We start from the raw sequence: 27,984 nt of genomic DNA on the forward strand, positions 1-27,984 counted from the left end.
ATGCACAAGATCCTGAAACCTCATTATCTCATTTAGCGCGTATAGCCGACAGAATAATGGAAAGAGGTCCTCCAACTGGATCAGGCACAATAAATCACACACAAAAAGTAGAATCAGCAAAAGACCCCGTAATAGAAGGACTCATTGCGAGTGTTAAGAGTCTCACTGAGGCTGTCACCAGAATGCAAATGGGTCATAGAAACAGGAGCAGGTCACCACAACGACCACGATCCAAGTCACAAAACAGGTCACAAATGTCCAGACAATCTGGGCAGTTTTGTTGGTACCACTGGAAGTTTGGTGTCAACTCAACCAAGTGCATGCAACCATGCGCCTGGCCTAAGCATAATCCTAAGGCAGCGGGAAACGAGTAACCCCTCCCCAGGTCGCGACGACTGAGGAGGGGCGCCTAAACAGTCGCTTGTTTTATGTTAGAGACAGAAACTCTGGCTTGAATTTCTTGGTGGATACTGGCGCTGCTCTTAGCATCATCCCTCAAAATAAAACTGAGATTAGTCGAGAAACATCATCAATTACACTTCAAGCTGCAAATAAAACTAAAATCGCGACATTTGGGCAGAAAACTTTAACCCTAGATTTGGGGTTCAGGAGGCAATTCCCTTGGGTTTTCACGGTAGCCGACTTAGATCTGGCAATACTGGGGATGGACTTTCTAGAGAGATACGAATTTCTAGTTGACACCAAGAAACGGCGATTAACACTAAAAGAAACTTCGTATTACACAAAAGGCAAAGAAAGTCACATCAGCTCTCTTAACTTGATTCAAACTCCCCCAGTAACAACAGCGAAATTCCAAGATATACTCGCGGAATTTCCAAACTTAACTAAACCAAACCCACAGCCTTCTAAAGACAAACTAAAAGTAAGTCACACTATCAAAACCGAAGGTGCACCGGTTTTTGCAAAACCCAGGAGACTAGCACCAGATAAGCTCAAAATCGCTAGGGCCGAGTTTGATTATATGCTACAATTGGGTATTATCCGTCCCTCTGATAGTCAATGGGCATCCCCTTTGCATATGGTCCCAAAGAAGAATGAAGGTGACTGGCGACCGTGCGGGGATTACAGAGCCCTAAACCGTCAAACCGTACCAGATAGGTACCCAATACCTCATATCCAAGATTTCACAAACGGTTTACAGGGTATGAACATATTCACTAAAATTGATTTAGTCAGGGCATATCACAATATCCCGGTGGCTGATGAAGATATTCCCAAGACAGCTATTACTACACCCTTTGGCTTATTCGAGTTTGTACGCATGCCATTCGGCCTGAGAAATGCGGCACAGACATTTCAAAGATTCATAGATAACCTACTTCGAGATATGCCATTTGCGCAGGGGTATATAGACGACTTGTTAATTGCCAGCCCCGATTTGCAATCACACGAACAGCATGTACAAGCAGTGTTGAAAAGACTGGATGAACATGGAATAAACATACATCAAAGTAAGTGTGTTTTCGGTGTTCAAACTTTAGAATTTCTCGGTCACACAATAAGCCCAGAAGGGATTAAACCTATCAAAAAAGAAGTGGATACCATCAAACAATACCCCATACCTAGTTCTCTAACACAACTGAGAAGTTTTCTAGGTCTAATTAACTTTTATCGCAGATTCACTTAAAGGAAAACCAAAAGAATTCAAACTGTCTTCTGACGCCATCGAAGCTATTAAACAGCTTAAAGATAAACTGGCTCAAGCAACTACGTTGATATATCCGAATTCTCTTTCCCCACTTGCTTTGATGGTGGATGCTTCAGATAAAGCAGTAGGCGGTACCCTTAACCAACTGGTTAAAAACGCCTGGAAACCAATTGCTTTCTTCTCGAAAAGACTCGCTCCAGCCGAAACAAGGTATTCTACCTTCGGGCGAGAACTTCTTGCAATCTACCTGACCATTAAACACTTCCGACACATGTTAGAAGGTAGGGAATTTATAGTCTTTACGGATCACAAACCATTAACGAATGCATTAAAAGCGAGAGCCGATAAATACTCACCTCGAGAAGTCCGACACCTTGACTATATATCACAGTTCACAAGCGATATCCGACATGTCAAAGGTCAGGACAATCAGGCGGCAGATGCTTTATCCAGACTAGAAATGAACGTGCTACAGCAGTCTACAGTAAACTTCGAAACGTTGAGACACGAACAAGAGCAGGACCTAGAATTACAAAACCTACTTAAAACAAACAATTCAAGTCTTAATTTAAAACAATTCCCATCACCTATCGATGGTATTCTAATTTATTGTGACACGACCAAGGCAATGCCGCGACCTTTCGTTCCCAAAAATATGCGAAAGTTGATATATGATAACTTTCATTCTTTGTCTCATCCTGGCGCAAAAGCTTCAACAAAACTAATCAATGCCAGATATATATGGCCGAATTTACAGAAGGATGTACACAAATGGGTTAGAGAGTGTTCAGCATGTCAACAATCAAAGATTAATCGTCACACAAATTCACCCATAGGTGTTTTCTCGCAACCAGATGCACGTTTTGCCCATGTGCATATCGACTTGGTAGGTCCTTTACCACGTTCAAACGGTTTTAATTATCTTTTTACATGCATAGATCGATTTACCAGATTCCCTATAGCCATCCCGATAGCGGACATCACAGCGGAAACAGTAGCCAAAGTTTTCATGCAGAACTGGGTAACCATTTTTGGTACACCCATAACAATAACGACGGATAGAGGAGCGCAATTCGAATCCGAACTATTTAATAACTTGGCTAAACTTCTAGGCTCCAATAGGATACGCTGCACTGCATATCATCCTCAGGCTAATGGGATGGTAGAACGTTTTCACCGTCAGCTAAAAACCGCCCTTATATCTCACTCAAACCCCAATCAGTGGACAGAATTCCTACCGTTAGTTATGTTGAGAATACGAACATCTGTCAAAACTGACGCACAGTGTTCAGCTGCGGAACTGGTTTTCGGAACAACTCTGAGACTAGCAGGTGAATTTATTAACCCTAATACTAACAGTCAAAAACTTAATTTAGAAAATTATGTAGATCAACTACGGGACCACATGTCTAAAATTAAGCCGATTAATACTCGTGAACAATCGCGCGCCGTATATATACCTAAAGACCTAAGCAATTGCACGCACGTCTGGATAAGATGTGACAAAATAAAAGCACCACTCAGTCCTCCATTCGAAGGTCCTTTCAAAGTCGTTTCAAGAAAATCTAAATATTTCGTGATAGAAAAACATGGAAACATCGACACAGTAAGTATTGATAGGCTAAAGCCGGCTTATCTAGATCATGAACCACCATACGTGTTGTTAGATCGTTTAACTGACAAATCCATTACGGAATCAAAATGTAAAGATAATAAATCTTTACAAATGACTAAAACGGTTCGCTGGGCACATCCAATTAGTCAGTCAAGGATGTTGACAGTTTCGGCTGCAGGATAAAATCTAACCACGCAGCTAATCACACCCTGCATCTACTTAAAAATAATTTTTTTTCCTCATTCCGTCTCACCGACAACTCCCCAGACCTTTTACCTTTGATATATACGTGTTATGTTAAATATTTTTTTTAAAATACTGGACACATAAGCTAGGTATTCCGCAACGATGGCTGAGGATTTTAATCAAACTCATACAACTAACACTGGCAAATACAACGAATTCTAAAAGCAACCCAGGCGAGTTTTATAATTTCTTTTTCTGGTTAATTATGTTGGCTGTACTTCTTATATATTTATATACATTTTTCACGTAGACTGGCTATACATATATACCATATGAACTACTTCTAAAAGTTTTCGGTTGAGGATATGTTTAGTAGCTTGATACGATTAATACTACCATTAGTAAGTAGTTTTCTAGACAAAACATTTTGGATTAAACCATAGTCAAGTACTTATTAAAGTTCTCATCATTTTTTTCATGTTTAGGAAACTTACGTAATGACTTACCCAGTTTCCCTGCAGCATGCTTTTTAGTGTGATCATATAACCCATCTTTATTGGCAATATTCAGATTTTTTTAATTTCTGACATTTAAGAATCAATAACCGTGAAGATATAGTACAGTGCGTTACTGTAAGGTTACTATGTCAGCCGCATTGATTCCACATACCTAATTTTAAACAACTTATAAGGGAACTGTTTAGTAATTATAACATTGAACTGACAATATGAATATCACGACTATACTAACGTTAAACCAATTATTATTAGTGGCCCATACAAAGTCCTGGAACTTAACATTAGCGTTATAAAAAAGACATTTTATGTCAATAACTGATATATATATATATTCGTTAGTTTAAATATAACGTAAAATGGGAATTTACTAAACTTGTAGTTTTTTTTTCTATAGTGGTAATATTCATGTAAACAAAGAACTTATACTTTTCCAATATGGCACTTTGATATATCAATCTGTCCTCTTGTCATTTTTTCTCTCATATGTGCGCGACTTACGGGCAACAAACATCGTATTGAAAGTGGGCCTGGTGAACAAAAACGCAGGCTCCACACGCACTCGAACCTCTGCCCCCCTGAATGCTAGACCGCGTGCTTAGCCGTTAAGCCACATCAGACCACGGAGAAAGTGACTTCAATATTTCCTTACACCAATTAATCACTCATAATACTAATGAGTAATAGGACTTACTTCTGAGGTGCAAACCAATTCGTTACTTGGATGAATTGACGATATATTGCTTCAATATATCATGCATACCTAAATCAAACAAGAAAAGGGTATTTGACACAACTGTACTTGATCCGCATACTCTACACAATTTTTTTTGCTTCTTAACCGTATATTCCTTTCCTTTTCGTGGAGAATTCTGATGCACCCTTGGTTACGCACCTGGTTGTAAAACGCGGTCGTCACAGGCTCAAGGTCACGCGTTTGATCGATTTTGTTAAAGAGTCCAACTTCTAGCAAGTTTACCCTTTTACATATATGCATTACAAAAGAGTTTTTTTTGTTTTCATGGTTTTTCGTGCACAAGATATCTACACTATGTCTATTCTCTTCCAGAATACCAATCCGTTCTGGAGACCAAGCACTTACATGGAACCGAACAACTATCAATTACATTTATGTATTTCCATTTTGTATCTTATTATTTTATGCAGGCAGTGGAGCAGTTCTTCAGGTTTGCTTGATTTTCACCATTACCTTTGAAGTAGATTCTTCTTTACTTTTTACTTGAGGGCGACTCAAGAGGCAGGTGAGTAAACACCTGATAGCCGGTCTGAGCACGGAAAAATCGTACCTCACCAACATGGTGTTGGGTAGCCCGCTCGCGGCACTTCCTCAGATATTCTTATTCCACATTCTCACACTTTCTCTTGAAAGCACGCAGCAGACCGTCGTCGGTAGTTGTAGAAGAAATCACATGCTACAAAATAAGATGACAAGCTAGTAAAGAAGAGACATCCATGGACCATCGTTGACAGCGTCAGTCGTCACTGATTGTAAGTCAAACAGTGAGGGAGTTGATAATTTTCCCTTGGGATGAGAAATAGAACTAAGGTGTTTTCGATAGATAGGTTAATCGAACCGACGTTCCTACGGAAGTCGATTCTAGGGGGAAGCTAATGTAACAGCTTAGGTTGGTTGGTTAAGAGTTGACCCCAAACAACCAAGTATATGCCAAAACAGTATTGTTCAAGTATTCATTCACTTCCTTGTTTTGTATAAGCGTTATATTCCCTATTATCTTATATTGAATGTTGAGAGCCTTTGTTTGTCTGAACAGATAATCCCACGCTCCACTGTGACTGCGCTAAGATCGAAATAAAGACCTATTCACTACTTGTCTGGTTTCTTCTATCAATAGCACGAGGGTTACCTATAGACACGAAAATGCATATACTTGGATTCTTGTTGTTTATTTATTTGTCTGTGAAAAGAACCAAGGTTCTTTTGGTCGGGAGTGTTACGGGAGAACTGAAGACTTTTGACGGATTAAAACCTTTTATTGTACATTAATAATTTACTGTGTTTTTTGGATGTAATTGTTTTACTTAACTTTTGAACTTGTTTGTCTATATCATTATTTCGGACATTTTGGTTTGTCTTTGGTTTGGTATTTTGGTGCTCTCTTTGTCTTTGGTTTGGTATTTGGGAGTTTTGCTCCGGGAACCTACAAAATTGAAGGTTTGTTTTGTAATTGTTATAATTATTGTCGTTAGAACGACATTTGGTCGATTATTTGTGAATTACGAATAAATTTGGTATCTAAATTGGAACTTGGTTCTGTTGTTAAATTGGGTTCGTAATTTGCAAGTAGATCGATAGTCCGTACTTCAATAACTGGAACGAGCAAAACTTGGACGTAACAGTCACAACCAATGAATGTTTTTAGCACAGTTAAACAAAAGCACATTAAAACAAGCACTGGTACAGCTGGTTATAATAATTTTTTATTAAACCAGTCGTATTCTCGTGATACAAGTAAGTCACTACAATCGTATGACACAAATGACCTTATTAAAGAAATTTGTCAATAGTAGTAGGTAAAAGAAACAGAGTGTAACCACTTCTGCACGCGAGTCCATGACATGTAGTTAACTGGTGCGTGTTTGTTGTCGTTCACTTTGACGAAAATTGGCGAACTGTTCATCACACAGTGATCGGGTTACCGAAGGATTTACCTAGAACCGAGTGACAGTTCACTGGTTCTAAATATGTGGTTCGGGACTTAAAAAATCCTTAGTGACTTCGTAATTTTACTAGGCAAGCTACGCTATTGACCCACCAAGATTTAGTAACGCCTTTCTAAAAGGTTAAAACAAAAAGATCTTTTCGTGAATGTTTTTCAAACGCTTAGGTAGAAGACCACATCGCAGAGCATTCTGAAAGTAGACACTTTGAAGAGGTGTAAACAGAATTCTTAAATAACCATAACACAGACAAACAAGAAAAATGATGACCAATGTTCAAGGCCTCGAAGTAATGGTTTAGGTCAATTTAGACGTGATTACTATAGGCGTGAGAATGAATGTTAGGCTACCGTGTTTATTATTTTGCTGCTGATATGATTAATTTTCTTAAAGTGAATTTCGAAAGCCGTCAGAAACCACAGTTGAATAGACATAAATTACTATCTTTCTTTCCCAAGGAGTGATGAGTATCTGCAATGACCTGAACAAATATCGGTCAAATGTTCAGAAGTGCTTGTAAAGAAAATTGAATTCTTATAGAATTATAAAATTCACTTGCTACTTCCCATTTTCGAAAATTAAGTGTGTTTTTTTCCTTAAGAAGACAAAGCAATCTTGTCACTCCCACTTGTCATGGAGAATATTGAAGGCAAGCGTGGATCATTTGATCGTTCAGAACTCATTTACCCAGGTTGTTCAATCGGAGTTTCATGATGAATCAAACAATTAGTCATAAAAGGTGTTGTCAGTACAAACTATGTAGCTGAGAAGTTGATTTTACCCTAAACTTTGATAATATAGATGCCACAGGTATTCGGAGTTTGACAACGATTTAACCAGTAACACATTTTTCAGTCTTCAGTAATAAGGATAAAAGGTCTATTGACCTATATTAATCATTGCAATTTGTAATACTGTGGAGGTCCAATCTCGTTTTAAATATATTAACAGAAGGTGCTGATATTACGTGTTCCGGTAGAGAATTCCGGTAATTCACTACTCGGTGCGAGAAAAGGAAATCCAGACGTAAACGATTTGATCTCGGTTTTTGAACTTTCTTCGAATGTCCTTTCAAATGATCGGATCTAGACGGAAGCAAGAGATAAGACATGTTGATACCAAGGTCATCGTTCAGTATACGATAAGCCAATATTAGATCACCCCGTATTCTAAGGTAAGATAAAGGGTGTAAGTTGAGGTGTCTCAGTCTGTCTTCATAAGATAGGCTAGATAGACCTTGTACCATCTTAGTACCTCGTGTTTGGATATAGTAATCTAAACATTTCATCGTCTAAATACTGGAAAGACCTACGAATTGACCATAATACTCTATAGCCTTTTACAGCAGCAGCCTTACAGTGGCTAGTGGTTTTGAGATCATTGCTTAATATGACTCCTAAATCTTTATAGTTTCTTACTTTGGGTAGCACGAATCCACGTATTGTATAGTGATACGATCCGTCAGAGTTATTTAACTGCATCACTACACTCTTATTAGGATTTACTTCTAGTGACCACCTGTCTAACCATGCCACCAATGACCTAAGATCATCCTGTAATACCATTCTATCCAACATACTATCTATAGGTCTCCAAATCTTTATGTCATCAGCGAAGAGTAGGACGGATGATTTTGCTACAGTTGGCAATTCATTTACATAGAGTAAAAAGAGAAGAGAATCTAGGATTGTACCTTGAGGAACCCAACTTTTTACAGGTACCCACGAGGAGAGAGCCCCATTAACCCTTACCCTTTGTCTCCTGTCATGGAGAAAGTTATTTATCCAATCGACGACTGTATAATGGATTCCAAAACGTTCCAGTTTGAATTTAAGACCAGAGTGGGAAACCTTATCAAAGGCTTTACTTAGCTCTATGAAAATCACATCCACAGGAACATTCCGGTCTTTTTCAGCCGCCAAATCTTCTCTTGCAATGAGAAGATTTGTCAAGCAAGATAGGCCTTTCCGAAAACCATGTTGTGCCCTGGAGAAAAGATTATGCCCTTCGACATAATTTATAACAGATATCCGAATTATTTTCTCCATCAGTTTTACAACTGCACTAGTTAAGCTAGCGGGTCTATAGTTACTAGCTAAATCCCTACTCCCAGCCTTATACACCGGACTTATTATAGCGTCTTTCCAGTCTCTAGGCAGTCTGGACTGTCTCAGAGACATTTCAAATAGTATCGTTAATGGTTCAGCAATTTCATCTGATATGACTTTCATAATCCTAAGATGAATATCATCAGGACCACTGGACTTATCAGGTTTGAGATGCTGAAGTAGCCTTAAAACGGTACCTTTCTCAATGACTACAGGATCCATCAGCGAGCCGTCACGGTCATGATGAATCGTTGGTCTAATTCTAGTATGAATCTTACACACCAAGTGAAATCAAAAGACAGAAGCGAGGAGATTCGAAGATATATTTGATAAGCTATCAATATATCGAGGATCGTGTGATCTAATCTGGCTAGCGATTGCAGGGGTTGTTGAGCACGGCGTTCCCACTCGTGATCTGGTGTTGATGCATGACCGAGCGCCTTCAGCTAGATGAGTCCACTAAAGCTAATGTGGTCAGCATCCAATGTCGAAAACTTACAGAGCTATTTATTTTGGGGATTTATTTACCGCTACAATAACTCAGTTCAGAACGGCAACGATAGCATCAAAATTAAGTCTTCTAGTTAAAATAAATCAAGAAAATCAAGTTTCTGAGTTAATAATCCCTTTCACTTATGTTTTTAATCAATTTACAATTACCTCTTTAGGCCAAATAACATGTCTTCATCAACGTTTTTTAATGTAGTTCTGAAGGTCGTTGCATTTTTGAATTTAGGGTCACTAAGCTGGCTCTTGAGGTAGACTGCTTGCCTCTCTACATTTTTGGATATTAAACTATCAAAGTCTAATGGCCATGTATGAACTAGTCAGCGTATTCCTCCTTTGTTACGCTTGGTAATCCACTTCGTACTGTCCATTGTGTAGGTGCAAATATGAGTTTTGGTCACATCACTTGTTGGCTCTTGGTTTTTCGCGTTGACTCGTCGTTGGCTTAGGTATATTTCTTAAGCCTGATGTTGATCCCTTTCAAGCTTAAAAAGCAGTAGAGAGGTTGAGTATATTTACTTGAAATCAGGTGCACAGACATGTAGCTAACAGGTTTCATATAAACAATTCTACTGTCTTCTCGTTTGCATTATGCCTTCGACTTTCGCAAACTTAGAACTACATATATAATAATACGTTTGTAAGTAATTACCCATTATAGTGGCTCAGGGTCTCTGATTTCTTCTAAACTTGCTTCGTTATCCAAAATAGCCACCAAGTTTATCAATCCTTCGGTCTGTACTTTTTAAAATTTTTATTCATTTCCTTAAGTCTGTATCTTAATATCGTGCTAATGCGTTTAGGCAGTAATACGACGTTAAATTAGCCGACAGCTGTGGCTAGTTTATAGACGAACCAATCAGAGTTAATATCATCAGTCATGGATTTGGGGACGTAATTTATCCATTCATTTGGCTAAATCTTACTTAGGCATTATAGCCGATGTCAGTTCGTGATTGCAAACCTGAATCTAGTTCTTAATCTTAACACACGGCTGCAAGTCATTCCTGACTTCTCACACTTGTTTATAACCAAGTAACTGAACATTACCAAGGTCAATGTAGCGTCACTCAAAGTTTGTCCATAAATCAGTCTCACTGAATAGACTATTAGGGTTATTACTTTAGGATTTAAATCTAGGTTATAGAAGTTAGTGTCGTAAGTATTAAGTTCATGAGTTAGGGTTATAGAGTTTTATCCTTAGCAGTTGAAATAAAGCCGATTTTTGAGATGGGAATTTGTAGCTTAGGTATAGTTTTGTTCTCTGAGCTGGATGGTTTGGTCTTGGAGCTTTAAATGTTCTTCTGAACAAAATCAGCACACAATTCGGGTAGAAGTTTGTTTATCGTGTCAAAACTCTTAATCCTCTGTAATTTCATCATTGTTTTTGTATTTTAAAACCATTTCATAAATCTTCATTCTGATTGGCTGTTTTCTGACTAGTTAATGTTTACGTTTCTTAAGGCCGTCTGTATAGTATGGTTTTGCTGATTCTGCATCAAAGTAGACACTAGATTAAACTTGATCTCTGTCTTTCGGTCCTATGGCGAGGAACTCGTGATCCCAAAGCTGCATCTGTTCATCTATAAAGATTTCAAAATCCTAATAAAGTAAGACCTGATCATAATTTTAAGGCATTAAAACTACCAAAGGAATTTATTAGAGATCTCTATTTTTAATTAGTACTAAACTCTAGATGACTATGTATAGCATTCAGTACTTAATTAGGAAAAACATCAATGAATAAGGGACGGACATTAAAACTTGTCATTAATTCATCTTCAATATGGTTTTATATTCTCATTTTATTTGTGTTGTTTCTTATCGTATTAACCTAAACCAGCTATGACATCGAAAAATGTAGAACTTGCTATCGAAAGCTGTTTGATCAGAGTATAGCATGGAAGTGATTTCCATCAGTTTAATAAAGTAATGGCATGTAATATCACTGTATGTCCGGTTATTCTCATCGGTTGTTGTTGGTCAGACATGTGGTAAAGTTGAAGTAGCATTTTCGTACAAAATGAAGAGTATTAATTCGTTGAAATAAATACATTGATAAATGTGTACGTGTTCGTCTAAAAGTAATTTTCAAATAAAATTCTGTACAATTACTTCATTTTGTGGTGATTATTCAGTGTTATGAACTGTCACTCATCAAATTACTTTTCTATAGGTGTTTCAATTCAAGCCATGCTTCCAAATTTACCCATGCGATTAGTAAAGAATCTTGTGAATTTTCCGGCTGTTGTTAGACAATCTATTATTGACTCGTATGAAAAACTAAAATCTACGGACTATCGTCCAATTTATGAAATTTACGATAATCTAACTGGATTGGATCGTGTTAGATCCTTACATGTTGGAGTCGCTGAAGTAAGTCATGTTTTACGATTAAATCTTTCTACCAGCCAGTATTTTTCTGTAGATAAAATATAATGTCCCGATCCTCTTCCAGGAATAACCTGGTCACTCTCAGGCACAACAGTAATATACTTTACCCATGAAACAAGATGTAAATGGGTTCATCAACAAAAAACTGAATTTCGTTTGAAAATTCAAACCACTGCTGTACAGACTGCAATTCACTTTGGTTCGCTACTTGAATCGTAAATCAGCTGAGTAGTGGAAGTTTCTCTTCGTACTTTTTTGGTTGATTGTTGTACTGATGAAATACCTTTCTCTCTTTGTTTTATTACGCTGTTTTCATAAAATGATACCGATTTTTTTTTGCATGTTTGTGCTTTTCCTCAAATGTATAAAGCTTATGTTTTGTTATCTTATCCTGATTTGTTCATATTCTTTATCCCATTTATATATAAGCGGGATATTGAATATTTAACGACATTTTCCTAATGCTTTTACTCTTTTCCTTCAAATTATAGGCTGAAAGAAACTTCGTACAGAAACAAGTCGAAAGAAGAGCTTGTCAAACGGAAGTGTTTCAGTTAGAAGAAGCTAGAAATCGAATTAACATACAACTAGATAGTGTTAAACGTAGTGATGAAAGTTTTTTGAAATTAGTTACAGAGTTGCATGAGGTAAATAATTATTTTGGTTTCTTATCGTGATTGTGTTTTGGTAAAGTGTTATGAATTACTCGATAAAGTTTGAAAGTTCAACTTTTTTAACTTAATGTAGAATGATTTAGTATGATCTAGTTAAGATATAGTAGTCAGCTGTAACTGATAGTTGATCAGATGACCTAGGTGTTTAATCCTACATGGTGCTTTATCAATCAGTCAATCATATGCAACATTGAACTAGGCTAACATGAGCATTTGTTCAGTTTGTCACATCATATCAACACAGCGAGATAAAATTATCAAAACAAATGCCAGAATAGTAGTAGCTAGTATAAGTGGTAGTACAAAACATTAGGAATCGAGGAACATTATCAAGATTTTTCAATCACTTATCTTGTCCACCGCTCAGAGCTTATTTATGTGTCAGCACTTACCAAAACTCCTCCTTCCAGAAGTCAATGGCTATTATGGGGCTGATACTATGTTTTGGTTTAGTTCCCCTTGGTCTTCTTCCAATTTACTCCTACGCCAGCAAACAGCATTTCGAAATAAGCGAATTCGATATTCACAGTTCAGATAAATGTTCACAATATTATCTGATTAACAAGTTTCAAATCCGTCACTTCAGATTACAGTGTCATCCACTTGATACTATGGTTGATTGCATCATAGTATTACTTACAAGTGGCTAGCATATAACTCATCTATAGGTAATACCTATTTTTTGAATTCTATTGTTTCGAACAGACAAACTAGTCAGTCACTCATAATCAACGTACGGCACGACACAAATGTTCGTCAACGCAAGTTCCCATGCCACGTTAGCATAACCAGATGTAATGAATACGATAAATAACAAGATCCGAAATGGCAGTGTTATCAGTAATGTGAATTATTAAACAATGGGAATATAGTTAGAAAATAATAGATAAGTTATCCATGAAGATCCGAAGGAAGATAAAGGTCGAATGCATATTCATATGCGCCATTGTGGGGCATGTTACCCAATGTCCCCAACCACTTATCGCGGTTATCGGGTGGACTCTAACAGAGTAGTACCGCGTAAACTAGCGGTCATTGACTTCACAGACTAGTCCCAAGTCTTGACTTAGCTATCCTTATATTCCTTCAAAATTTCTTTTGAACAACCTGTAAATCTGACACAAGCCTACATAGAACAGACGAAATGTGGCTAGTGGTGGAGTCTAGGATACGGGCTGCGGCTTATTTGGGACTCTTCAAATGTATATACCTGCCACATCCCAGAGTTGATCAAATTATGAATAATGGGATAATTTAAAAAAAAAACTACATATTAAATCAGAAATTCGTACACATTGCACAAGTGTGTAACCATTCGGATTCAGTGGCTAACTGAATAACGCGTTAGCTCTTGAAGCGAAGGATTCTGAGTCTAAATCTCGTCAAAATCAGCCCCCAAATGCCCTGGTATGGTCAAGAGTGGAGAGGGCCCGCCCTCCCTCTCGAAATGCCCTCGCACGGCCACGCGTATACAGCTTCTGCCAGGGAATTCCTACTCACTGCCTTCTCGTGGCGGGGGTGTTGTTTACGAAAATGAGAGGACGAAAAGCGAATGTCCGGCGCCTTAACCGGATTCCAAGCCAATGGTGCACATGGGCTCCAGTATCCTGTGGGAACAAATGACGTATGAACCAATTGTTGGTCACCGGCTACCATAGGACTGCATCTCCTCACGATGCTCCACTGCCTTGTGGGGTGTGGCCCCCTAAAAAACCACCTGCTTCGGTCTGGGCATCCGGTCAGTATCACAGCCTACACACAAATAGAATGAAATTTGTGTGGCGCATATATATTTGGTGCCCCCTTGTACCAATGTTTATGTGTTCAGATAAAATAAATAAATAAGAAAATCAACTTTTCTCCACCATCTCAAAATCAAATGAGCTTAACCCGTTTCTTGTTGTTCGAAGTTAAGGGGATTTCGCCAAAAGTCAGGCTTCCACTGAGAAACAACTCTATTTTCTGCACGAGTGTCTTCGTCAGCATGTTCTGCCAACAGGTGTAGGATACAGACCACCAATCAACTGCCCAATGGGATGGAGAATAGCTGAGCAAAATAGAAGGCAAATGGTGCATCTAATTATATCTGATGTACGCTACATGATCCACAAATACCAACACATCATGGATGATCGGAAGAGGATGCCAGAGATTATACTCACATCAAAACATTTGAAAATCTTGACAACAGCGATCTAGATATCAAGCAGACGACACGAAGAACAGGGAAGGAACACTTTCAAGGAAAAAATAATGAAGATTTCAAAGCTACCCATAGAAGAATACACAAACAACTGCGTGGCCAACCTATCTAAACAACCTCTGATGAACATGGAGGAACACTTCATCCGAAAAGGACTGAACTACAATACAAGTGACGCTTCAAAAATAGAATTTTACGCTGCACTAGAGTCATCACTCAAAAAATCCGGAATAAATGAAGGGTCAACAGGAAATAAGACAAACCATAGTACCGCTAATTCAGAGGAAAAATGAAAACATCCAACTGACCGCACAAGAACAAAAAGGCTTAAAAAATCTCAGAACCAGAGAAGATATTGTCAAGCGGACAAAGGATGTGCTACAATGAATATTGGATATGATAGAATATATCAGGAAAGCTGAGGAACTACTTGAGGACAAAAGAGCATATAAGTCAGTGGACACAAGTCCAATCAAAAGGTTAGGCAAACGAATTTAAAGGACTTTAAACAAGCTCGTCAAAGCTGAACAAATATCAAACCAAGATCAATGGAGAATGAAATCCAGTGGACCATTACTCCCTCGACTCTACGTTAGGCTACAAATACACAAACCAAACATCCCACTACGTCCATTTCTATCACTCCCCAGAACCCCAACATACAATTTATCCAAATAAATTCCAAAAATATTGAAAAATTTAGTGGATCCATCCAATCACTTCATAAAATATCCCATACATTTCTCGAACAATGTTGAGGAGATTCAGATCAACAACGACGAACTGATAACATCCTTTGGTGTAACAGCCTTATTCATCTCAACTGAATCAAGCTTAACAAAGGAAACTCTATTTTTCCTCCTCACCAATGACACAAAGTACATGAAGCGTCAAAGTCAAAGCTTACTAAAACTCATCCATTTATGCTTAACAACTATTTCAATTCAACAACAAAATCCACGAACAAACGAAAGGAGCACCAGTGGGACTACCAATATCAAGACTTATTACAGAAGCAATGCAGATACTGGAAGCCTCGGTCTTACCGGTTATCAAGCCAAAAATGCGGATCCGTTATGTGGACGATACATTCGTCACCATCAAAAAGGATGTGCTGGAAAGCACCTACAATCCGATCAACAATGTCTTCGATAACATAAAGTTGACAATGGAAAAGAAGTCCAACAACAAACTATCATTCTTGGATGTATTAATCACCAGAACCGACACAGGAAAACTGGGGACTCAAGTATGTCGGAATCCGACCTGCATAGACCAGATTCCCGATTGCGGTAGCAACAACCCAAGAACTCACAAAATCATTTGCCTCATCAATAACCACTCACGATCGAGGTCGGTAGTACAAACTGTGAGGTATATGTGGAGAAATTCGAACATTTCACTACTGCCTGGAGTTTACGTTGATGATGTTGTTCAGAAGAACATTGAAAGCTAAACAACCAAACCATGCAGCTGACTAATCCTAAATAAGGTGAAACCTACATCCTAGATTCCTTTGCTAGCTACATCCCATCTATTCTATACAAATGTTAGATAATTTTGAAGTATTGAAGTATAACGTTTGCAGTTTGCCAAACTACATCTCAGTCAGTCAGCTACAGTGGTCTTGAGTGCTGTTAGAGGTATGAGGGCGGTTATCACTTCCCGGTTGCCCACACCGTGGAAGGGTTCTTCTGGAGGTACCTGAAAAGGAAATCGGATTAGAAGTGGTCTTAGTGACCTGGGAGCGTGACCGCAGTGCCCAAGGGACAACTGCTTGAGGTCGGTCACACACGACCTTTTAATGGGTAATTTTTGTGTTAGCGCCGTACTTGTTGAGACCTCACCGCCGGAGACGGATATCCGTGGGATAAGGCGAGGTGTGCATTTTTAGGGTCGACCTTTTCTAACCCCACCCCTCCTTGTGGGAAGGCAGCATCGCTGTCATGCTGGTTGTCTGAAGAAAACACCTTACTGCTGTCACACCTCTGTACAGTCAGCAGTACGATTTCGCCTTCGGACCTTGGGTTTGTTGCTTTTAGTCTTACCGCTCTTCAACCGACCTGTCTGACATGGTAGGACCTTGAGGAACAGTTGTTCCAGTCAGTATAGCTCGGTTACTTCATCACGATAGGCAAGCCCGACCACCACGCCAAGGTAGCAACAACGGTCTGGCAAACTACATCTACTCAGGGAGATAAAATTATTTAAATAAATGTCAGAGTATTAGAAGTAGTGATATTATTAACGGTAGTAAGAGAATGGATGAATGTGTTGACTAAAGAAGATTATAACATAATTTTCAAACTTGAGATCACAGTAAAGAGGAAAGATGAATATATCTACGCTATTTCAACCGATTCTTCGTTATGTCATATTCATAGCATAAAACCCCAACTAGATAGTCTGTATAAATCTATACGCCTCAATCTAACAGTCAGCGTTTTAATGGACTGATGTCATGTTTCGGTTCGACTGTCTCTAGCTTTCGTCCAACCTAACATATCTAGGCAGTTGATAGTTGAGCATATCTAATATGTATCCCAACCATTTCATTCGATAAAGATTCACCATCTCATCATTCAAATCAATTATTGTATTGAATGTTATTTCATTTTCTGACTAAAATGTATACCTATTTATGATTCTCTCATAATTTAAGAGATAAGTGAAGTGTGTCTTTTTCTTCTTCATATATAATCAATTGTAGCTTTCACGTCAACATCAACAAGCTCGTGATAAGTTAACATCTATTGAATTAGCTGAACAAGTAACATTTGAACAATTCTCTAGTATTCTACGTCATTCACAAGCTGAAGAACGCATTCAAGCTAGCCGAATGCGACAATGGACTGTTGGATTTAGTTTAGCTGCTGGTTTGATTGGTTTTAGCGCTACATGGATACGTTTTCGTCAACTTGATAAGCAAAATGCATCATCACTTCGCTTAACCTCTGCTACTGGTCAGGTATGTTTATGTTACCTTGTTTATGCAGAATCGGTCAAGTTTTAGTATGTGTGAGGTTGAGCAATTTTTTTTATAATGACGGTATTGTTTTGAAGTCATTCTTGTCTTAGCTAATCGGCAGAAAGACTGTATCAATCAAATGTATTTCGTAACAGAACTAAGAACAATCTGTCAGAATCCAATGATTTTAAGATTACTGGTTTTCCAAGTCCTATTATCGGTTTTCTTATTTCAATGTTGTAGAACTATCACTATATAACACTATAGGTCTGGGTAAGAGTTTATTCACAGAAAACGTTTCTCTTTAAGTCTTTCTCGTAGCTTCAAATAGTCATTACTCGTAAAATCTGATTTAATTAATTCGTTGAGGATTTACGAAGGTAAAATTACAAACATACTATCACTATGGCCATTATGAACACGAAGTTGTATGAAAAAAATCGCCCTCTTTCGGCATTGCTACTTTACCAGGTTGTCTGCTATTCCAGTGAGAGATTACTTATTTACGCCTGTTACCCCTTCTGGAGGAACATAGGCTGCCCACCAGCACTCTCCATCCAACCCTGTCCTGAGTAATACTTTCCAGTTATTATTCATCCTTCCCATGTCTGCTTCCAATCTCCGACGCAATGTATTCCTCGGTCTTCCTCTTTTGCGTTTCTCTTCAGGATTCCAAGTTAGTACTTGCTTCGTGGTGCAGTTCGGTGGTCTCCAGAATGTGTCCTATCCACTTTCATCGTCTTTTCCTAATTTCTGGAATCTGGTTTGTTCTTTCCCACAGTAGGCTGTTGGTGGTGGTATCCGACCAACCAACAATTATAAATATATCTCGTATTTTTTTATAGTGAAGCATAAAAATAATCCATCTTTGAATTTCCCACCAAAACCAGTCTCCTTGTTTCTGATTGGCTAATATTATCAGTATAGGGTTGTGGAGATCGTTGAATTTTATCGATGTCACTAACCGATATAAGTTAGACAACCATCGTCCTAGTATGGGACTTTAGCAGGTCACAGTGAACGTAATGAGAGGCCGTCCAGTGCTTCCAGATTTTCGATTGTTGTCTAACTTAAATTAGTTCGTGATATCAATGAGCTTCGACAATTCCCACAACCCTATATTGATAATCATCATGTGTTCACCAGTGGATAGCTTCGAGAGAAAATTCTCTGAGATCTAATGACAAGCCGTGACGAGTGGAGTTCAACCGTATCAGCTGTGAGGAAGTTACTTACCAAAGATGGTTGTTCAATGTCACTAATTGATTGAAATTAAATTTTTACATCGTTGGAGGTCAGGGTTTCCAGCGCGAGGCCGAAGGTTTTGGGTCAGATGCCCGGTTTCGGGGTCGTGGATGTGCAGTGGTGAAGAGTCCCATACTGAAAGGAAACGGCCATCTAGTGCTCCTAGTTTTTCAATGATTGTCTATCTTACATCGGTTCATGATATTAATAAAAGATTGTGATTAAAATCACAGTAATGCTTCTCATGTATTAATACCTGTATAAACAGAAGTTGATAACTTGGTAAACCTTCGTAGTGTCTTTTTATGTCTACCTATGGTAATAATTCCATTTATCGTCAATATGCACCAATTAGGAATTTATTCTTGTGACTTCTATAGTGGAGATTTTATTTTTTGTTGTCTTTTGTTTGTCTCACCTTAGCCAACTACTGAGTACTCCATCCAAGATATAACTTCCAGTCTTCACTCATCCAATCAAGTAGGTTGCATTAACTTTTGTTTGTCGAAGGTAACCTTAATATTTTATAAAATTTGCATTTAATTTAAGGTTTAATAGCTGATGGATATGAAGAGCGTGGTAAAGTAGTTTTAGGTGGTTGACAAGAAACTTTGTCACTTGGATTAATGGTTAATACATTGCAACGTGATCAATAAAATTCAATTTGCCCTAAAGGATTGGATAGACATGACATCAGTCACTCTCTTCAGTTGATATTAGATTATAATGATGATGTACCGAAAGGTTCTAGTCGTACTTTATACTTGTACTCACATGATACCTCACTATCAAATGATAAACGACCAATTATAAACATGGCACATTGTTGTAGGACATTGATTGTGCACTCACATAAGATCTCAGCTTCCATGTCCTTTTTGGAATTAGAAGGACAATTCGTATATATATATATATATATATATATATATATATATATATATATATATATATATATATATATATATTAATGATTTATGTACTTGACTGCTCAATTTTACCAATTACATCTTCCAAGTTATTCCTCAGTTTTCTCAACTGGATTTCTGGTTAAGCAAGCGTATAAGAAGCCTGGATGTTGCAACCGATTGTCGTGGATTGAGTGTAACAGATAAAAACCAAACTTCTTGTAATGGAACAATCTACATTTTCTCTACATCCTATCGATTTACAAGTCTTATGTAATTCCTAAGTTATGTTCATGTAGTTCAATACAATACAATATAAAGTCTCACCTCGGATTGTGACATAAGCTGGCATTCTCTATTTGAGAATATCATGATAGCTTCGGTAATGCACGGAGTCCTATATTTTTTAATCACTACCCATAGGTTTATCTGAGTAACTGATATTAATTCATGATATAATCTCTCCCTTACAAAATCAGTTGTCTATTCACTTATTACTTTACGATTATATGTAATTCTTATTCTACATGCATAGAAGTATGTGATCTGTTTGCATTGTAGAGATTAAAAACAACATTGGATGACTTAAATCAAATAAGAAATAATTTGAACGATGTAAGTTCTTGTTGCTAACTTCTTTTCTTTATATCATTTTAAAAAGTTGCGTCGATCGTGTGTACGTTTGATTTTCTTTATTCTTTCTCCCACAAATTTACAACTGAATTTTAACTTATTCATCCATTTAATGAAGCATTGGGTCATTGGTTGTCGTGTTCAACTTTTAATCGTTGAGTTTGTAGTCTGAAACCGCTCCACCTAATTCGGTGCAGTCAACTGAGTAGTAGTAGTGTGGTGTATGCTACTTATATCTGACAGCATAAGTAGTATGTAACATCAATCGAAAGTGGAAGACCTGGCAACAGAAGGCTAAGAAGATCGAGTTGAAGAGAATAAAAGGGGAAATAAAAAGGGATTGTGAACTGGAAGAATCATACTGAATATGAAAGACAAATGATGGAAATTTACGAGTGAAGTATATGATTCCTATATGTTACCAAGAGAGTCTGTAATTTCGTATTTAAATACATCACTTGTCCCCACCTGTGTTATCGTTCATTGTAGTAGTAGTATAGTAGACGCTACTCACAAAACTGCTTATAAGTAGCATGCAGTGGAGGGCTGCGTAGGAGTTGCTGCAATTGACAGTCGGAGATAGGAGTTTCAGAAGGCCTAAAGGGCGGCGAATTCGGAATAACTGTGAGACCAGAAGTGAAGCTATAGAAGATAGTCCACAACCAGCTTTGTTTGTGGAATACATTGAAGACTAGATGTATATATTTCGTAAACAGTCAGTGTTCCCTCTAAATAAATGTGTGTGTCTTACAGCCAAGTAAATCAATCTGTACATGTTAATTGAGTCATTGATCATTTAGGCGTTCAGTGTGGTTATAACACAGAGATTAATTTCAATTCTCTTACCACATATCACTAGTGAACACTTTCCTCTACGCGTACAAGATGTTAAATATTTGAGCACTTATCCAGGATTAAATAGATACAAAAAACAATACTGTATATGGTGCACAAAAAAGGAGTCTATGAATGCAATTCTGCTGTAAAATGTACACCTTTCTGACAAGCACTAACTGGCACAACATTTAAATCTAGTGGTTCTTAATAATAATTGGTTCAAATCATCTATAGCCATACAAAATGTACATTGGGACTCCTCTCCATCTTCATTGGATTAAAGAGCCAATTAATATGATTGGCTTCGGCATAATGTTGCCTATAGTTCAGTTAGAATGATAGCTTAGTGGTTAAGCCATTCAACTTTCAGCCAATAAATCGTATATTTGAACTCCTTTCCACTTACTTCGATTTAACAACTGGTTAGTATCATCAACTCTCACATTTTGAATGAAACCTAAAGCCAAATACATAAATCTGTACCTGGTAAATTAGTTAATAATTCAATGCATAAATTTGTATTTGATAAATGAGTTACATTGTTCTTACGTTGAATAACTAATAGACTGATAATTATACTTAAGGTTGAATAAAAGAATTTAATTGAAAAATAAGAATTCGACAATATGAAATTAACTACTACAAACTAATCAAATAGCATTTAAATGGTTGACAATCAATCTGTCATAAATCTTGCTCAATCTAGATTTTATGTTATAGCTAACAATTGACAACAAGACGTAATTGTGTAATCTTCTGAATGAATTGATGTTCTCTTTTTGAGATTCTAGTAGTGTAACAGCATATATTTTTTTTCCTGAAAATTCCAGATCACAAATTTCATATAGTGAGCTCTGTAATTTTTGAATTAAAATAGAGCACTCTTCCTATTTACTATTGACTTTTGAACTAACCTGAAGATGATCTTTTTGAAGTATCGATTTTTCGGTTTTCCAAGTTAATGACTAGTTATTATTATTATTATTATTATTATTATTATTAGTAGTAGTAGTAGTAGTAGTAGTAGTAGTAGTAGTAGTAGTATCATTAGTATTGGTATTAGTACTAGAATCGTCTGTTATCCTCTTTTTAATCACTAGTTGATCAAAACACTGAAAGAAAATTTGAACGTGATAAATATGAATATTACAAAGGTAAATTGGTCCTTACTCTTGTTTTTGTATAAAATTTGTTTGTTTGTTTGTTTATATATTTTCAATTTTAGGTATTTTTCTGCTTTAACTATCATTTTCATCATATTTACTGTGATAACATTTAAAAAGGTTATAAAGAATTGAAGAATATTGATTAGTTAATTGTAAAGTAGTGAGTGACTAGAGGTAATTGAGAAGAAATTCTGTTTAACCTGGGTTTTGTGTTAATTGGAACTCATCAACAATATGTGTCTGTTGTAATTTTGAGCAAGTTGATTATTCCTTTAGGCATTTTTTCCCGTATCATCCAACTTCATAGTCAGAGATGTTATCGTTGAGTTGTTCGGTCCGCGACTGGTCTGTAGGGTTAAGATGTATTTATATGACATTGATTATTACTCAGAGATCAATCATTTGTAAATATCTCAGTTCTACCACCTTACATCTTAACATAGTGAATGCGATATTAATTCTCTAGACTAATGGACACATTGAAACTTGATCGATGGAATTCGATCTGCATTAAGAAGGGTTTTACACGTAATATTGATCACTATCCAATGATCGATCAGTTGTAAATACTTTAGTAAAGTATTGTTCCATCCCAAGGTATAGGAATGAATTTGAGCAAATTTAGAAGTAGTATTGAGTAGTTTTAACCAGATTTATCTGGACTGCATGTGATATAAGTCGATAAGTTATTACAGGGAATGAAAGAAAAATCATAATGTATATACACCTTTTACCATGATTTATAGATTTATGAAGGTTTGTCTATACTACTTCAGCTGATTGTACTCCTTGGAAATACTATGATGTCCAATATAGTCCTTCAATCTTGACAACATCAACTTAACGTTACTTGGACAGTTCACGAAGTGATTCTTATGGATGACACCTTATGATTACAAATGAATCTTCGAAGACATCTGTATGCTTCCCTAATTGTCAGTATAAATCGTAGTTCCTCGTTTTACGTACTTTCTAATGATAGGTATTACGATGAAATTCATTTTTAGCATATTAAAAGTGATCTTTCTGTAGAGTTCTGCTACGAACTATGAAAATCTGCAAGTTAGATTGAACACAATACTACTCATCTATTCTATCAGTGGACTCCTTCCTTCTTTACATCTCACTTTCGGGATAACAGTTTCGTCTATTTGAACCATTCAACCGACATTTTCAAGCTGTAGTTTTAGAATTGACATCATTTCAAAGTGAATGTCTAATAAATTGTTGTCATTGCACTCTTGATACTCCAGTGATCCTCTGGTATCCTCATTATTCAATGAATAATTAGTACATGATCTGTCTGCATTGGTACTGCTTTCTTTATCCAATACACAGTACAGCACTATACTACCTCATCCCATGAGACTGTGCTTTTTTGTAATTATTCAGTTTTCATAACCAGAAGTAGTGATAGTTCTGATTAGTCTAAAATCTTGCGAATACTGGATAATAGAATCATTGAAATTCCCAATGAATTGATCTAAAGTGATTATTTTAGTTTCAAATACACATGGCCTCTAAAACATGATTGGTTCATCGGCCAAGTATAGTTTCTTCAATTTGTTAAGCTTAGTTTTCATCAACAATTTTGGTAGGACTTACGTTTTGTTTTATCCAAACTATTTTTTTAACTAGACACTAGAATATCTCCTTATCTTTCCATTTTACTACGGCTCTATTCAGTCTCTTCTAGAAGTTCGTGTTATCCTTTACCTATAAGAACAGGCCCTCAAATGTCGAAGGTGGGGAGATTCAGCTCGCTCGCTCTCGAAATGCTCTCATATAGAAAGTTGTTGTTTACAAAATTGAGAGTAAGAAAAGTGGATGTACCGTACCTAGACTGTGTTGGTGGTTACGGAGGGTCCACCTAAGGGAGTTGGGAAGCTCCAACCCCAAGCTAGTAGTACACATGGGCTCCAAAATCCTGAGGAGATAAATAAGGTATAAACTTATTCTTAGGTACTGGTTACCATGGCACTGGGTCTCCTAACTTTGCTGCACTGCCTTGTGAATTAAACCTCTTAACTTAAAGCTCGCGGAGTGGTTCTTTAAGAAGACCACCTGTTTCAATTTTTGCACCGGAACAATAATATATCCCATAGGAAATTTTTTGTGGTGCATATATATGTTAGTCCCTCTTTGTACCAATGTTTATGTGTTTAAAATAAATAAATAAATCATAAAAAATATACGAATAGCGTAGCGGTTAGACGACAGTTGATAGCTATAAGAAGAACGTTCTATGTAGCAAAGCTGTGTTTAGCATTCATTGATAGAAATTCGTTTTGCATATTTGTTAGATATAAGCTCTTTCTCCTGGTCATTCTTTTTGTGCTAACAGTTGACTGTTATTACTGAATTCATCACATGAGATGTGATTTTTTTCCTTAAACCTACGTTAATTATTGTTATTTATCATAGGGAATCATGAATGGATTCACTAATTCATTCACATCCAGATATTCCAACATGTCATATATATATATATATATATATATATATATATATATATATATATATATATATATATATATATATATATATATATATATATATATATAGTCTTCCAGTTGTAATCGACCTCGGGTGTGTTATTCCAATGAATCTAACAATTACATGTTTCTGATATTCTATCAATATGTAATCTGATAAATTATGTTTTACTAATTAGACCACTATAATGAAGTTTTATATACTTCACTTTATTAAAAGGGTTTATATTTCATTTATTCTTGTCTCTTTTCATTTCTTAGTCATCTGATGTTAAGGATGGTCAATTACCTGTTGTCAATATGATTGCAGAAATTCCTAGTATTGGTGAAACAAAATATATGTATTATGCTTATGGAACTGGTATATTACTTTTGTCTACTTTCATATTATTCTTAATTAATAGATAAAAATGATATGGATATGGATACTTTTTCTTGAACTACCTAGAAAGGGAAATAGATTAGTAGATAGTAGTGATGTTGGTGACCTGGAAACGTGATTTCGGAGCTCAACGGACAATTATTTGAAGTTGGTCATACATAACGTTTTTCTGAGTAGTATTTATTGTGTTAGCTGCGTGCTTTAAAGATCTTGATCACTTATTCACTCTCCTCCAAACGTTAGACCACTATCATACTTATTGCAGATTAACAGTCTTCATGTCTCTTGATATTAAGGTTGTCTCTGATTTGTTGGATAGAAACATGATTTGAGATTGTCTTCTGGGGAAGGATTTTTCTGTGAAGTTTATTAATATCTTGGAAGATCCATACACAAATACCCCAGGTAGAGTGAGGGTATGCAACCACCTTTCTACATTACAGGATTAACTGTAAAATGACTTTCCTACCTTCTGTATGCTAATAAGATTGTCTTATTGTGCGATGACACAGAACTAATTCAAACCTCGGTTTTTCAATTGGTACTTGGTGTTTATAAATATAGCATGTGTCTTACACCTTCCAAATCCGAAATACTTATTCATGATTAGTAGGAAGCTGAGTGCTGGTGTTGGCGTATCATGAGATCAATCTATGCATAGTGAAAGCCAGAATGGCTTGTGACGATCTGAACCTTCTTCCGCTCTGTTGTAATGTTAGTCTGCCTATAAGGGCTCGGGTTTACGCGTCGGTGCGAGCTGTACTACTGTAAGCTTGTAGAACCTGGTCTCTACCAGCCGAGGATGTCCGGCGATTCTCTGTGTTCGACCGTCGTAGGGATGGAAGGACTTCTGATGTCCAGTGGCAACAGAATGTCAGTTTGCCAATTTGTGTTCGGGTACAGTAATAACAATTAAATCAGTGTCATCACCTTGAAATACTGGCTTCAGTGGTTTTGATTTGTTTTATGAATATCATCCTGATGTCCACCATATGTAACATTATTTGCTGATACTGGGCGCGGAAAGTGGAGGAGCGGTAATTTCATAACAGCCTAGTTGTATATGATTGCTATCTGTCGGTCCATCACAACTCCCTATTCGGTGTCCGAGACATGAATCAACTTCAGTGGCTTGAAATATTATCAGACATGGCTCAGACTAGAAGCCAATGACAGTTGTCTTATTGCGTTTTTCTACGTTTTTCATAAAAATGGGATGAAGTACCGTAACCAAGAGACGTTTCTCTTGGTTTTGTTTTTGTCTGAAATATATCTTCTATTATATAGTATTTTCGTTCACGTGGTTGCTTATTTTTGTTTGTACTCCTGTTCCCTCATTTATCTCCTTGCTTATGTTGCCTATACCCATCTTTTTCTGTCCAGTTGTACCACACTGTCTGTATTAAATAGGTGAATTAAGTGACTTACTTCTAGTTAAGGAAATCCGTGGGGTAAGGTGAGGTGTACTATGTCAAGGGCTGAGGTTTTATTCCCTTTTCCTACTGTTTTGAGAAGAGAGCACATCTACAGATCATGTTAATCCGATGGATCCAATTTTTGTCGTCTCATTTCTGCATAGTCGTCAGCTTGACTTTGCCCTCGGATTTCATGGTTTCGTTCTGATAGCTTTCTAGCCAACTTGCTAAACATGATAGGACCTAGGGGAATAAATATTCCATTCAAAATAACTCGATTGAGCCATCGCCACGGGTAAGCTTATTCACCACATTAATTCACGGGCTACGATTGGGAAAACAGCATGAACGTCTGTAGACCAACCAGTTATTTGAAGTTTACTTATATGTTAACCTGGAAGAAACTTATTTGATCGTTATTAAATTTTAGATGCTTAACAAATTAGAAAGTTAATGAAATACATTTTGGTATAATCTGTAAGGTGATTAACAGCTCAGTTTATTTTTAGACACGAAATTTCCTAATAAAACAAACAAAATATCTGGAAATGCTTTGACGAAAAACCATTTTTGAACGTTACATTTAACTAGGTATTATTAGAAAGGTTTGACTTGTTTCATTTAACTTTCTACTCATTGTTGTATTTCGACTAACAGTAGCAACCAAGACGTGACATTCATTTTGTTTTTAAGACTTCAAGTGAATTTGCCTGTACCCCGATGTTGATGTTCACATCGAGACTTGTACGAGGAAATTCAAACGCTTACGTATTATTTCCGCCGATTTTCAGAACCATAGATATTTGGATGTTTGCCTAGTTTGACTACTTTTAAATAAATAAGTAGTCAAACGTTTTTGTACAAATTAAGTTTGAGCGATTGGTAGTCCTGAATATAAATATCCAAATTCTCAGGATGCAAAATCCACCACTTCTAACGCATAATATTGTCAAATTCATTGATGTATGCCTTGTTCTGACCTTTGTAAAATATCACAGTAATTATGGAGCCTGGTAATGAAGTTGTTGAAAACAATTGTTTGCTCAAATATTCTTTGTTTTCGGATTAATAAGAACACATCCACGTAGTATTTACCTTAAACAGTGCATCTTTCTTTGACTATCTACACACTATGATCCATTGACATTCAAAATATTATGCGAGTGTATTCAAGGATTTATTGGGTGCTTAAGGGGGAGATATACTTTATTGGATTCCGAAATTTCAGAATTGGCTATATATGTCTTAACTCTATTAGGCACTGACTAATCTCATTAATTAGAGATTGAAAGTTTTGATATCTGTCACATAATCGATATTCAGTCTATTTACAGAACAGTATCTATATTACAGATGTTATGGAGAAA

At 36.8% G+C, this 27,984-nt stretch overlaps 1 protein-coding gene across 2 annotated transcripts; it reads left to right on the plus strand.

Annotated features, from left to right (window-relative positions):
• The first annotated feature begins 9,495 nt into the window (after positions 1 to 9,495).
• On the plus strand, positions 9,496 to 27,877 carry MS3_00008440 (uncharacterized protein). Of its 2 annotated transcripts, none has more exons than XM_012941750.3 (8): positions 9,496 to 9,674; positions 11,477 to 11,676; positions 12,186 to 12,341; positions 17,282 to 17,539; positions 19,208 to 19,264; positions 20,251 to 20,304; positions 22,260 to 22,313; positions 25,082 to 27,877. In XM_012941750.3, exons 2-8 carry the CDS (start codon positions 11,494 to 11,496, stop codon positions 25,226 to 25,228), a joined length of 909 nt encoding a protein of 302 aa, XP_012797204.1. In that variant the 5' UTR covers positions 9,496 to 9,674; positions 11,477 to 11,493; the 3' UTR covers positions 25,229 to 27,877. The 2 variants fall into 2 exon arrangements, with proteins under 2 accessions (XP_012797204.1, XP_051065393.1); XM_051216778.1 differs by lacking the exon at positions 25,082 to 27,877 and adding an exon at positions 23,072 to 24,802 and having other exon boundaries at positions 11,716 to 12,341.
• Positions 27,878 to 27,984: the final 107 nt, after the last annotated feature.

This window comes from Schistosoma haematobium, chromosome 6, assembly GCF_000699445.3.
Source record: "Schistosoma haematobium chromosome 6, whole genome shotgun sequence".
NCBI classification, from domain to species: domain Eukaryota; kingdom Metazoa; phylum Platyhelminthes; class Trematoda; order Strigeidida; family Schistosomatidae; genus Schistosoma; species Schistosoma haematobium.

Excerpts from the sequence above, each read along its gene's own strand:
- MS3_00008440 (XM_012941750.3), top strand. The coding sequence starts at position 11,494 with ATGCTTCCAAATTTACCCATGCGATTAGTAAAGAATCTTGTGAATTTT. Across the intron at positions 17,540-19,207 it reads TAACCTCTGCTACTGGTCAG|CCAACTACTGAGTACTCCAT; the intron begins GTATGTTTATGT and ends GTCTCACCTTAG. Across the intron at positions 19,265-20,250 it reads GTCTTCACTCATCCAATCAA|AGATTAAAAACAACATTGGA; the intron begins GTAGGTTGCATT and ends TTTGCATTGTAG.